General features: G+C 39.1%; 2 protein-coding genes across 20 annotated transcripts; both read right to left on the minus strand.

Moving 5' to 3' along the window:
* Window positions 1-833: 833 nt before the first annotated feature.
* On the minus strand, window positions 834-7,647 carry LOC140767072 (putative pentatricopeptide repeat-containing protein At5g08310, mitochondrial). 19 transcript variants are annotated; one of them, XM_073106850.1, is made up of 8 exons: window positions 4,677-7,646; window positions 4,527-4,589; window positions 3,631-3,890; window positions 3,445-3,520; window positions 2,989-3,060; window positions 2,129-2,237; window positions 1,628-2,006; window positions 834-1,509 (listed from the first exon to the last, which is right to left on the minus strand). In XM_073106850.1, exon 1 carries the CDS (start codon window positions 7,268-7,270, stop codon window positions 4,727-4,729), a length of 2,544 nt encoding a protein of 847 aa, XP_072962951.1. In that variant the 5' UTR covers window positions 7,271-7,646; the 3' UTR covers window positions 834-1,509; window positions 1,628-2,006; window positions 2,129-2,237; window positions 2,989-3,060; window positions 3,445-3,520; window positions 3,631-3,890; window positions 4,527-4,589; window positions 4,677-4,726. The 19 variants fall into 19 exon arrangements, 18 of the variants coding, with proteins under 18 accessions (XP_072962951.1, XP_072962948.1, XP_072962939.1 ...); XM_073106847.1 differs by having other exon boundaries at window positions 3,426-3,520; XM_073106838.1 differs by adding an exon at window positions 4,188-4,334 and having other exon boundaries at window positions 2,129-3,520; window positions 4,677-7,647.
* Window positions 7,648-8,309: 662 nt separating this feature from the next.
* Window positions 8,310-13,068, minus strand: LOC140767236 (nibrin homolog). Its single transcript, XM_073107077.1, has 13 exons — window positions 12,929-13,068; window positions 12,742-12,795; window positions 12,392-12,653; window positions 12,194-12,282; window positions 11,521-11,651; window positions 11,192-11,238; window positions 10,980-11,088; window positions 10,815-10,901; window positions 10,264-10,435; window positions 9,237-9,649; window positions 9,057-9,118; window positions 8,872-8,974; window positions 8,310-8,769 (listed from the first exon to the last, which is right to left on the minus strand). Exons 1-13 carry the CDS (start codon window positions 12,963-12,965, stop codon window positions 8,713-8,715), a joined length of 1,623 nt encoding a protein of 540 aa, XP_072963178.1. The 5' UTR covers window positions 12,966-13,068; the 3' UTR covers window positions 8,310-8,712.
* Window positions 13,069-13,095: the final 27 nt, after the last annotated feature.

Here is a 13,095-nt window from a genome sequence, read left to right on the forward strand (position 1 = left end):
TGCTTATCAAAAGTTAGAATCAATTACTTTGTTTTTTTCTTTTTTTTTCTTATAGGAATAGTGGAGACTTATGGGACAAATCACTAGTTGCAATTGGGGGAAGTCGAACTCTCAAATCTCTCAGTGAATAGTGAGTAAAATATCTCAACTACTGAGATACCAATCAAAAGACTGATCAATAAGTTAGTGTTGCAATTGAGTAGCTCCAATAGATTTTTTTTTATGACAAAAGCCTGGAGGTGATAATTATACTAATTCCAATTAGATTTTACAACCTTGATACAGAGAAAAAAGGGGGGTATTTTGAAAAGCCTTATTACCAGCACAACACAATGAAATAAGCATCAAGCTTAAACTTAAAGGGCATAAAAGAAAATAAATCAAGGAAAATAAATTAAGGAAAACAAACGAGCCCCAATGTCAACCCCCATCGGAGCCATGGAAGTTGATGCGGTGAGAGCAGCCAATTTGAAGAGGTGGTGTGGCAGCTGCGGTGAGGGTGGGAGCACGATGTGGTGGATGCCGTGAGGATGGAGTGTGTGATCTTCCGGTAAGAGATTGGATCAGGGTCGGTCCGCGGCACCGGAGCAAAACTTTGGGCGACCGGGACCAGCCCAACCAAAGCCTAAGAACCAGGGACGAAGGATGAGGATGGGCAAAAACAGGAAAATAGAGATCGAGGCGGGGCGGCCTCAGAGCGGCGACGGCGAGAAGGGGGAGCGGAGCGACGGTAACAGGAGAAGGAAAAGAAAGCATAGAGGAAGAAGACGACGCCTGCAGGCTGCAGCAGAGGAAACCCTCAACGAGGAGAGGAGAATATTCTTACAAAAATGTTGATCGATCAAGGCATACTCTTATAAATCATTTACATTGACATCCAGATGCCGTGAAAATATTCTTCTTTGACAACGATAACACTGATCTCTACCAAATTAAATAGAGGTCTACATGGATTCTTTGCATACCCCTCGAATTGCTTCAAAAAATTTCACCTGGTTCTGCGAGCAATAATGCTGAGCCATCAACCTTACTGATAGTTGTGGTGCACCTCGTTAGAATGGTCATGAATGTGACCTTGCGACTCTTGAAACTGTAGTTTGATGGCAGATGTTATCTAAATTTTTACCCATAAATAAAATTGACAGAAGTTGGAATGCAGACACTTTTCGGGTATTTTGTCAGTGATTAGCAAGGAGAGCTAGAACAGAAGTACCAGCAGATGCACGTTTCCTTGCCTGCAACATTAGATAGCAGCATTCAGAAAGGACGGACTAATGGATCCCTTTTCATTGTTGAACAGGTCCTCCGCAAGAGCTTCCATTTGTTTGCGCTTCCCCTCCTGCCGTGTGTACTCATTCATTACTTCCCTAATGAATGTGGCCCAACTTTAGAGTCTTCAAATTTAGATGAGCCCAGGAGAGTGGCAAGAGGGAAAATGATCTGGTTCTTACTCATGGATCTTTTGAAAATGGAATGAGGATCTTGAAACCATTGCCAGACACTTACTCTCTGTAAGTCATTAGAAACCCAACTAAATAGTTTGCAAATTGAAGCATCTGAGCTGAAATGATCACTAGATTTATGGAAAGGTTTTCAATGGTATGTAGTACACTACAGAGCAATTTACCTTTCTAAAGCACTTGAAATTATCAGATCTAACAGGAGCTGGTGTTCTTGATAGTTTTAACAATCAAGTCTTGACTAAATATAATCTGAGTTTTCATGTCTGTCAGCAATGGAATCATCAATTTTGTCCTTCCTTTCTATAACCTGAGCATCCTGAACCTTGGTTCGGAAAACCTTTTCTTTATCTGACTCTCTCTTTCTTCAAGACTTACAGCATCTTCTTTGTCTTTCCATCTTTCAGCATTTTTATCTTCATATTCATATTAAATGTCATATTGAGGTGGAACAGCAATAACACAGAGCAGAGGTTGCAGTACCAATCTCAACATCAGAATCAGTTACTATGGTCTCATCACTGGAGTGCAAAGACAAAACAATGACTGCAAGAAAATGGAAAAGAGATTAATAGATTAATTTTTCTAGACATGCCAGATTATACCACAGGAAACTCAGATCACCAAAGATATGCGACCCTTGTAAAAACTAGGCAACAAGAAACAACCTTACGTGCTGATCCCAGGATAAATGTGTAGCCAACTAGGCAACTTTCACAAAGTTCAGCATCCGCAGAATTTACATCTGTCCCATCTAGAGGCAAGTTTGGAACATAGCTGTGAAAAAAAGAATCACTAGTAGCTTTACTATTCAAGGTTGATAAATGAATGACGATGGAGTTTTCTCTCTGCTTACTGAGAAAGATAAAAGTTGCCACTAGAAGTTCACAAGAAATGTTGAATATAATTTTAAACAGGATTGGAACTTAAGGAGCACAAGATGGAGTTTCTGTGTATGTTTTTCAGCAAGCACGCAAAAAAAAATAATAATTATGAAATCACATGTGGACCCAAAAATTATGAAGTCTTACATAAAAAATATATATATATATATATTTCAAATAAAATTTGGATTATCCAAAGTGATCACTTTGCTGAACTTAGATTCCATTTCCAAGTTTCAAAAGACAATTACAAACATTTTAAGCTACAAACTAATGCAAGGAAGGTTATATGTAATAAGCTCATCAATGTCAAAGATGTGAGTATATTTATTAGTTTCTAAACCAAAACAACACTCCAAACCTAAACACACTCTGTAGAAACAATCTGTTTTCTAGCTAAAACTGCTTCAATGAGCTCAAGCGTCACTGGAGAAGATTCATCAACAAGAACATGTATACATTCATTACTCCACTTATGAGTAGTATATGCACCTAAGAAGAAGTGTTATAAATTATCAACAGCAAGAAAGAACAGCTTACAGAAGTATACCAGTTGCATCTACATTAGGAAGCGGGACAACAGAGAAAGCATTCTGCTAGCCTTTAAGAATACATAAATACCATAATTGATGACAACATCTGACCTTATCAAATAGCAAAGACCAAATTGCAAAGATTATTTGGCGAGTCAAAAACAGGGTAGATCCTGGTTCTTCCTACAAAAAATTCTGGAAATGAGGGGGCTCTTACATTGCAAAGAAAGGGCATGACCGATCTAACATAACAATAAGCTGGATTTTAAGTAAGCAGAAGAGAAGAAGCAATTGAGTTTTGCAAGATTAGCATAAAAGAAAGCAGGTCAGATTAATCCAAACTCCAATAAAAAGATACCAAGACATGATACATCTATATAGCATTTAAGAATATCTGACACAGAATCAGAACACCTTGTCATGAAGCAAGTAAGAAAAGACTGCATGCTAAGATATAACTGACAAGCTTAAAAATTGTATATCAGTAATCACAGAGAAAAGAATAATAAGAGCACTAATTATAAATGATTGGCAGAAGAAGAGTATACAGGATATAACACCACCGACCAATTAGTGACATGATAGCTTGTAGTGAAGGATCAAATCGACTGGGCTTTTTGCCATGACGGAAATAGAAAACAACCTGTCAAAAATATTGTGGCTGATTAAATTTTCGAGACAAAGTACACAACGGACAGTTACTAAAAATGCAACACTAGATGGTGATTGGTCATAGTTAAATCTATCAATCACCTGAAGGTTTCATTACCCATTCCAAAGGTCACTGAGGACCCATCTTTGAGCACCACTTCTTGATCTTTGCGCATATGAGAACTCTCTGCCCCCGATTCTTTGTTAATAGATGTTCAATATTTGGAACAGTCTACGACGAACATTTGAAGGGAAATCCACAGACTCAGTACGTGAAGGATCCCAAGAAACCATCTTGTCAACAATGATACCGCATCAACTCAGTGATATCAAAGTGTCCGTTTGAACAACAATGTCGCAATCTACAAAAGGAAATGTGAATTACTAGACCTTTAGACCAAAAACACTATTTGTTGGAAATTACAATGAAGAAACTAAGAAACATAATACTCTCTTTGTTAATCCAGGTCTAGTTGTCAAATCTTAAAAAAAAGGTGATAGGAAATAGAAGTTATAGTATAATAGTATGTACATGAACAACAAGAATGCGCACAGATCTACAGCTACATTTGACAAGCTCAATTCCTAGCAGAAGGAATTTGCATTTTACACTTTTAGCAAAAGCTTGCAGAGCTACAGAATAGGTGCTGAAGAATCACCAAGCTGCTTTGAACATCCTTTTGTGAGTTAGAAGTCTCCGTATTAGATATCAGCCACTTGATCCAATAATATCAGTGACTTGAGAGAGAATTGAGACTCCAATTATGCCCCCATGGAGTTTGCAAATTACTTTGCAAGATAATTACCTATATGATTATCATGTCTCAGTACTTCCATCAAGCAATTGCATTAGGTTTGACTTTTCAATAATAGGAACACCATGCCCACTTACTCTACCAAAACAATTAACTGCCCAACACGCAACACAAATGATTATACGTCTAACTGCTGATATATGAAGATGAAGAAAGTAATTCCTAATTTTCCTTTAAAAGTACCTTTGCTGAGGGCAGAAAAGTATTTGCTCTAAGCAGAAACAGTGCCTTGAGGCTGATAGGCTCCTGCAAAAGAAGTCACCTTCAAACAATGTGCATATGGGAGCAACAGGCAAGCAGACAATTCTAGTCCATGTTCATAAGGCAACTTACTTTAGTACAAAAGCCTTGAAAGGATTCCATTTTCATTCTAACAGTATATGTCATTTCCTCATATCCTCCATAATGTCATGGATACTATGAATCATTGGCAAGCAGCCTCTTTCAATGAGTATCCTGGTATCAAAAGAAGTATATTCATCTTCATACAATTTGCGAACTGCTTTCTTCATTAGTTGGTACATTTTAGGATCAGCAGAATGGTAGTTTTTATTTTGAGCTGCCTCTTTCAAACGCTCAAAAGCTTCGGCTGTATTTCCTTTCAAAATCAAAGAATTTATTAGCAACAACTGAACAAACATATCTAGCTCAATCCCTTTATCTGTCATCTCATGGTAATAAACCAATGCAAGGTCTGCCATGGAACACTTGCACAGACCATGGATCAGAGCTGTGTAAGATATCTCATTTGGTGCACAACCATTATCCCTCATTTCCCTCCACAAGACAAGAGCATCTTCAGCTCTTCCAGCACTGCATAAGCCATGAATTAAGCTCGTGTAAGTGATGACAGTAGGTGGCCTTTCTTCATTTGTCATTTTCTTAAAGTAAGCTAGTGCCTTTTCAATCTTGTCAGCCTTGCACCAGCCATCAATCATCAGATTGTAGGTAACAACAGACGGAATCAGTCCTTTCTCTAATATCTCTTCAAATATATCTTGTGCTTCAGTCAACCTACCAGACTTACAAAATCCATTAATCAAGATATTATGGGCAACCACATCAGGAAGAAAATAACTTGATGACAGGTCTCGAAAGAGTGCCAAAGCATTATCCACTTCTCCATTCTTGCACATTCCATCAATAGCAGCAGAATAAGCAACCATGTCAGGAAGAAAACCAATTTTAAGCATGTCACTTAAAAAACCTGAAGCTTTGGCCACTTCACCGGTCCTGCAGAGCTGCTGCACCATCATGGTACAGTGTTTTATCCATGGTACATGCCCTTCAATTCGCATCTCCCTTAGTAAGTCAAGGGAAGTTACTGAATCAATCTTTCTGCAAAGACCATAAAATATCGAGTTGTATGTAAACTCAGTGGGCAACAAACCAAGGCCCTTCATTCTGCTAAAAAGCTCATAAGCATCATCCAGTCTATCCACATTGCACAGCTCGTGGATCAAGTTATTATGCATCAAAAGCTTCCCTCTACAACCTAGTCTGACCATACAATTTAGAAGACCTAATGCCATATCCAGCTTCTTGGTCGTACATAAACCACAAATGACAATATTAAAAGAATCTGAATCTGGGGTAACAGCTCTACTCATATTAACTAACTTTTTCCATGTATCTTCATTTTCCCTTGTTTCTTGCTCATCAAAAGCCACTTCAGAGACTTCTGAATCTACAGGTTCAATCATCACACTTAATAGGTTGTATGCTCTATCTATGTCACCTTGATTAATAAGCCCATCCAAGATGGCATTATAAAGAGTGACCAGCTCACCAGAATTCAACTTCTCTCTGTTTTCATCAAGCAATTGGCTCACACCTGCGAAGTCCTTTTCTCTACAGAATGCAGAGATCATCGTCCTAAGCAACGGAACATTTGGAGAGATATTATTCTCCTTCATTTCCAAATACAAATCCAAAGCCAGCTTGGACTCGTTCTCCTCAAATAGCCTTTCAATCAAAGCACTGTAAAGCATCAAATCTCCAACAAAGCCTGAATCTTTCATCTTATCAAACATCTCTACTGCCTTAACCACTCTCCCCTGACTAGCAAACCCATTAACTAATCGAATAAGTGTCTTCCCACTAGGTCTCATTCTAAGATCCATCATTCTCTCAATCAACTCGCAAGCACTTTCAGCCTTCCCCCACTTGCAGAATGCGACGACAAGAATGGTCATAACATGCTCGTCCACCCACCCTCTCTCGTTCATCCTATTAATTGTTTGCAATACATCCTCCAACATACCGCGATTGCAGTAGCATTGCAAGACTGCCGTCAACGTATACTTATCAGGCTCCCTTCTAGACTCTGCCACCATCTCCTGAAACCTCGTCTCCACCGATTCTACCTGTCCTGCCTTACCCAGAACCTCAAGCAGGCAATTGTAAGTATAAGAATTTGGGATGCAGTTCATTTCCCCAGCATGATCAAACACGAACTCAGCCTCTTCGACCAAATTAAGACTGCCGAGGCACCTGATCAAGAACCCCAACGCACCCGGGGTCATTGGACAGCGGCGGGACACCACCTCCGAAGCCAGATTCTTGAGGTGGGCAATCTGGCGGGTCCGTGAGAGGATTTGGGCCATTGCATTGTAGGTATAGCAGCTGTGGTGGAACCCGGGCTGCCATGAGGCCCAGCGGAAGAATTCGTGGGCAACCCTCCATGATCTCAAGCCCTTTAAGACTGTCTCAACGGTTTCGGGGGTTAGGCAACGACCGAGGTGGCGGAGCTCTTCGTTGTCTCGGAGGTGGGATGGCTTGGAGAAAACGTCGAATAGTTGGTGGGCGTGGCGGTTCATAGACAGCGAAGAGTCGAATGGAGAGGAAATGTAGTGGAGATTGGGATTACAATGGAATTTCCTGGGGACGGAGAATAAAGTGGTCATTCTGAGTGCTCGTAGATGCATACTGTGGATAGGAACAGAATAAGATTGGACTTTGGAATGGGCGCGAGAATGGATTAGCTAACAATGAAAAAAAAAACAAATCAGGGGTGCTCGAGAGAGCCGCCACTAGCGGAGATTGAGGGAGAAGGGAAGAGGTGTGAAAGCGGCGGAGTGAGTGCGAACTAGTGTTGGAGAAGGCTGAGAGAGAAGACGGACCATTGCCGAGAAGGCCGACTTCTTTCTTATGACGGATTTGCCCCTCTGGTAGTAATTAATGTATTGGGTGGGCTATCTCTCCATATAGGGCTCTATTTGTGCATGAAGCCCACTAAGCCGTAGCTTTCTTAGTTATACCAATGACAAACAGTAAAACAGGAGGAGCTTTAAAGTCTTACCGACGAGCGCTCTACCAATATTATAATGGGTTCCTCGGAAGTCGAAGAGGAGAATCCCATTGGGGTGCAGAGACGAGCGATTTGAGCTCCAGCTTGAGATAGTCGAAACGATTTGGACGCTGGGTTTCAAGCTTTTGTAGCTCTTCTCTCGCCATTGCCACCATCCCCGACTCCCAACGACATGGAGGAGGAGCGGAATTGGTGGGTGAGAACAGAGGAAAATAGGACATTATTAATCAGTGCTTGACAAATTAATGCTGGTAGTGGAAGCGATTTGATTTGCCCCAAAGGAGTTTGCTCGTAATGCGCGCGACCAACTTCGGGTTCCGGAGATCATTGGCTCGAGTTTGTAGGCATATTTACTTTTCCATACTTCCAATTTCATCCTAAAAGGAAAGGAAAATCATCACCAATTATATATATATAATCGATGAGTTACTCTCATATTGGTCAATAGTACAAATGGCGAGGATAATAACTTCTAAGCTCTTGTTCTTCCCAAAGTAGAAATAAATGCTAAGCACTTGACTGTAATCTAACCATCATATTAATAAACAACGGCAAATATTAGTTAAGATTAATTAGACTTTTTTCACCCTTGGTTATCAACTCGATCCGAAGAAATGTAACAACTAATCTGCAACACTGGATACAAAGTGGGCAACTAAAAAGAGTAAAGACAAGACAGCACTACCACACAAAAAATATCTTACAGAAACGTTGATCAAGGCATACTCTTATAAATCATTTACATTGACATCCAAATGACGTCCAAATATTTTTCTTTCACAACGATAACACTGATCTCTACTTAATTAAATAGAAGCCCACATGGATTCTTTGCATAGCCCTCGAATTGCTTCAAAATTTTCATCTGGTTCTGCTAGCAATAATGCTGAGCCATCAACCTTACTGATAGTTGTGGTACACTTGATTAGAACGGTCATGAATGTGACCTTGTGAATCTTGAAACTGTAATTTGATCATTTTGATGGCTTATATTCTCTAGCTTTTTAGCCATAAGAAAAATGATAGCAGTTGGAATGCAAACACCTTTCAGGTATTTTGTCAGCGACTAGCAAGGAGAGCATGAATAGAAGTACCAGCAGATGCACGTTTCCTTGCCTGAAACATTAGGTAGCAGCTTTCAGATAGGAGATTAAAGAAAGAGCAGATGATGCGTGAATGATAGCTTTTTGGTCCTATTAAGGATGCACTAATGGAAACCTTTTCATTGTTGAACAGGTCCTCCGCAATAGCTTCCATTTGTTTCCGCTTCCTCTCCTCCCGTATGTACTCTGATGATTCGTTACTTCCATAATCAGATTCCCTGTAGAATGTGGCCCAACTTTAGAGTCTTCAAATTTAGATGAGCCCAGAAGAGTGGCAACGGAAAATGATCTGATTCTTACTTGTATGGATCTTTTGAAAATGGAATGAGGTCCTTGAAGCTATTGCCAGAAACAGTTTCTCTCTGTTAGTCATTAGAAACCTAGTTAACTTGTTTGCAAATTGAAGCATCTGAGCTGAAATGATAACTAAATTTATGGAAAGGTTTTCTATGGAATGAAGTACACTGCAGAGCAATATACCTTTCTAAAGCACTTGAAATTAACCTCTTTTGTGTCAGATCTAACAGGAGCTGGTGTCTTCATACTTCTAACAATCAAGTCTTGACTAAATATAATCTCAGAATTTTCATGTCTGTCAGCAATGGAATCATCAATTTTGTCATTTCTTTCTATAACCTGAGCATCCTCATCCTTGGGTTGGAAAACCTTTTCCTTATCTGACTCACCGGAGAGATTAGCATTGTTCTCTCTATCTTCAAGACTTGTCGCATCTTCTTTGTCTTTCCATCTTTCATCATTTTTATCTTCATCTTCATATTTAATGTCATGTTGAGGTGGAACCGCAATAACACGATCAGAGGTTGCAGTATCAATCTCAACATCAGAATCAGCTACTATGGTTTCATCAGTGGAGTGTGAAGACGAAACAATGACTGCAAGAAATTGGAAAAGAGATTAATAGGTTGTTTCCTAGACATGCCGGATTATACCACAGCAAAATTAAATCACCCAAGATATATGACCTATGTAAAACTAAATTTATTGTGACTTGACCTCAGTTCAATGCTGAAAGTCTTACTAAGAAAACTCACAAACAACACTTCATAAAAGAAATAGACAAATAATGAAAGATACTCCTAAAGGCGGAATATTGAAAAAAAAAACTCTACATTACTGTCAAATTATTTCACGGTACACTTCACAAAGGAAAAGGGCAACACAATGGAAATTCTTGCATTTACATTTATCAGAAAAGGTACAGTAATATCTCCTTTGTACCTGCACTAAATATGTGTATATGCATACAAGCAGAGGAGGTAAAATAACTAGGTACATATGCATCCAATAAGACAACACATTTGTGAGAACAAATGTGTAGTGTGAACATAAAATCAGATTTTCCGAGTACTATTGTATTGATTGCAAAAGGCAGTTCCTCAAATACTCAAAGATTATATTTCCAAGTATATATAAGCTTGTTCAAACAACAGCATTACATACTATACTTTAGTAGGTTTCACAAGCAGTAATGCTCCAGTGTACTTACAAGAAGGAGGTTCAATGACAGCTGCCTCCAAACGTCCAGACAGTATAGCAGCAACCAACTTCAAGTCCGTAACTTTGGGCAAAGAAGATAGCTCACGCAAGTGATTGAACTCCATCATCGATTTTGCAGGAACAACGAGAACTAATTGCTTGTCATCTCCATCTCCCGGAGTCTGGCATTTTAGTAAACAGGAGATAGAAGATAGTTTATAAAAATAATGCAAACTATCTGCAAAGAGCCATTAGAAACCGATAAGTAAAATGCAAGGCGATCTTTCCTCTCAGTCCCATATAGGCAAGACCTACAAGCACATGGATGCCTTCTTTTTGTAAAAGAGGAACCTAATACATCTTCTGAAGTTTATTTTATTTTCGCTTCTAGATATACTAAAGAAAATGGCGAAGGTGTGAATAACTACAATGAGAGAGAACACAAAAAATAATCTCAAATTTCTCTTTCTGAGAAATCCACCAATTACTAAAGAAAGAAGCAGTCTTCCTCTTTCTTGATAGGAAAAAGGAAAAAGGGAAAAGGGAAATGGTGATTCTAACCTGGCTATTTGAACAGTATTCCTCAACCTGAAGAAACTTTGCTCCTGATACCTCCAGTAAGGAATTAAGCTTCTCTCCAAATTTATACTGCAATGGAATGGCGTCATAAAAAAGAAGAATGAACAATCTCCACTTTCATCTTGAAAAAGGAAAGAAGAAAACAACCTTATGTGCTGATCCCAAGATAAATGTGTAGCCAACTAGGCAACTTTCACGAAGTTCAGCATCCACAGATTTTACATCTGTCCCATCTAGAGACAAGTTTGGAACATAGCTGTGAAAACAGAATCACAAGTAACTTTACTATTCACAGTTGATGTATGAATGAGGATGGAGTTTTCTTTTTGCTTACTGAGAAAGATAAAGTTGGCACTTACGGAGCACAAGATGGAAATTCTGTGCGAATGTTTTGTTCGGCGAGCACCTGCAAAATAATAATAGTAATAATAATGAAATCACATGTGGACCCAAAAACTATGAAGTCTTACACAAGAAAATATATTTTTTAAATGAAGTTTGAATTATCCAAAGTGATTACTTTACACTCCATTTCCAAGTTCCAGAACAGATTGTTACATATAACCTTCCTTGCAAACTAATGCAAGGAAGGTTATATGTAATAAGATCATCATAGTCAAAGATGTGTGCATATTAACTAGTTTCTAAATCAAAACAGAAATACTCAAAAAGAAATACTAGGAATTACCTTAAACCAGTCCTTAGAAACAATCTGTTTTCTAGCTAAAACTGCTTCAATAAGCTCAAGCGTCACTGGAGAAGATTCATCAACAAGAACATGTGTACAATCATGACTCCACTTACGAGTAGTATATGCACCTACAAAATAAAGTTATAAATTATCAGCAGAATGCAAGATCAGCATACAAAAAGTACACCAACAACAGAGAAAGCATTCTACCAGTCAGCCTTGAAGACTACAGTAATAGTTGGGAAGTGAAAAAAAAAAGGTAGATCCAGGTTCTTCCTACATGAAATTCTGGATAATGAGGGGGCTCTTCCATTGCCTAACAGGGCTTTATCTCCTAGTAATATTATGGCCAATCTAACATAACAATGAGCGGGATTAAGTGAGCATAAGAGCAGAAGCAATTGAGTTATGCAAGATTATCATGGAGTCAGATTAATCCGCACTCCAATAAAAGATACCAACAATGAGACAAGTATTTGTTATTTAAGAATATCTAAGACTGAATCAGAAGGATACCTTGTTATGAAACAAGTAAAACAAAGACTGCATGATAAGATACAACTGACAAGCTTAAAAATTATATATCAGTAATCACAGGAAAAAAAATAATAAGAGAACCAAATATAAATGATTGGCAGAAGAAGAATAAACAGGATATAACACCACCGACCAATAGATATCATGATAGCTTGTAGTGAAGGATCAACTCGACTGGGCCTTCTGCCATTAAGAAAGGTAATGATGGGAACAAAAGACCACCTGTCAAAAAATTGTGGCTGATTAAATTTTCGATACAAAATACGCAACAGACAGTTACTAAAGATGCAACACTAGATGGTGACTGGTCATACTTAAATCTATCGATCACCTGAAGGTTGCATTACCCGTTCCAAAGGTTACCAAGTTCCCATGTTTGAGCACCACTTCTTGATCTTTGCGCATACGAGAACCCTCTGCCCCCGATTCTTTGTTAATAGATGTTCCATATTTGGAACGGTCTACGATACGAACATTTGAATGGAAATCCATAGACTCAGTACGTGAAGGATCCCAAGAAACCATCTCGTCAACAATGATCTCCGCATGAACTCGTGATATCGAAGTGTCCGTCTGAACAACAACATCGCAATCTACAAAAAGAAACGCGAATTACTAAACCTTTAAACCAAAAACACGAGTTGTCAGAATTTACAATGAAGAAACTGAGAAAGGAGCAACCTTTTCGACCAACTCTGTAGGTTCCCGCCGAGAAGATGTAGTACTTCTGAGCTCCTGCAATTTGATCCAAAAGAAAGAGAAAACTTGGTATTCAACATGGATCACGAGCAAAATAATAGGACAAAGCGATAGCCTCCGCAGGATTTGCGCGAAATGTAGAAAAACAAAAAAGATTGGGAAATCTTACCACGAAGCGAGTCGATAGGAAGTAATCCCCAAACCATCCTTTCGAGTGCCTCGTCCCCAGCGGCCCAGCCCCAGGAGAGGAGGGAGACGAGGGCGTAGGAAAAGAGGCTTGGTATTCGTCTCGGCCTCTCGTGTCTCTCCCCGCCGACCTATTTAAGTTCGGCACCA

Source organism: Typha angustifolia, chromosome 9, assembly GCF_048772165.1.
Source record: "Typha angustifolia cultivar Huaian chromosome 9, ASM4877216v1, whole genome shotgun sequence".
Taxonomy (NCBI): Eukaryota; Viridiplantae; Streptophyta; class Magnoliopsida; order Poales; family Typhaceae; genus Typha; species Typha angustifolia.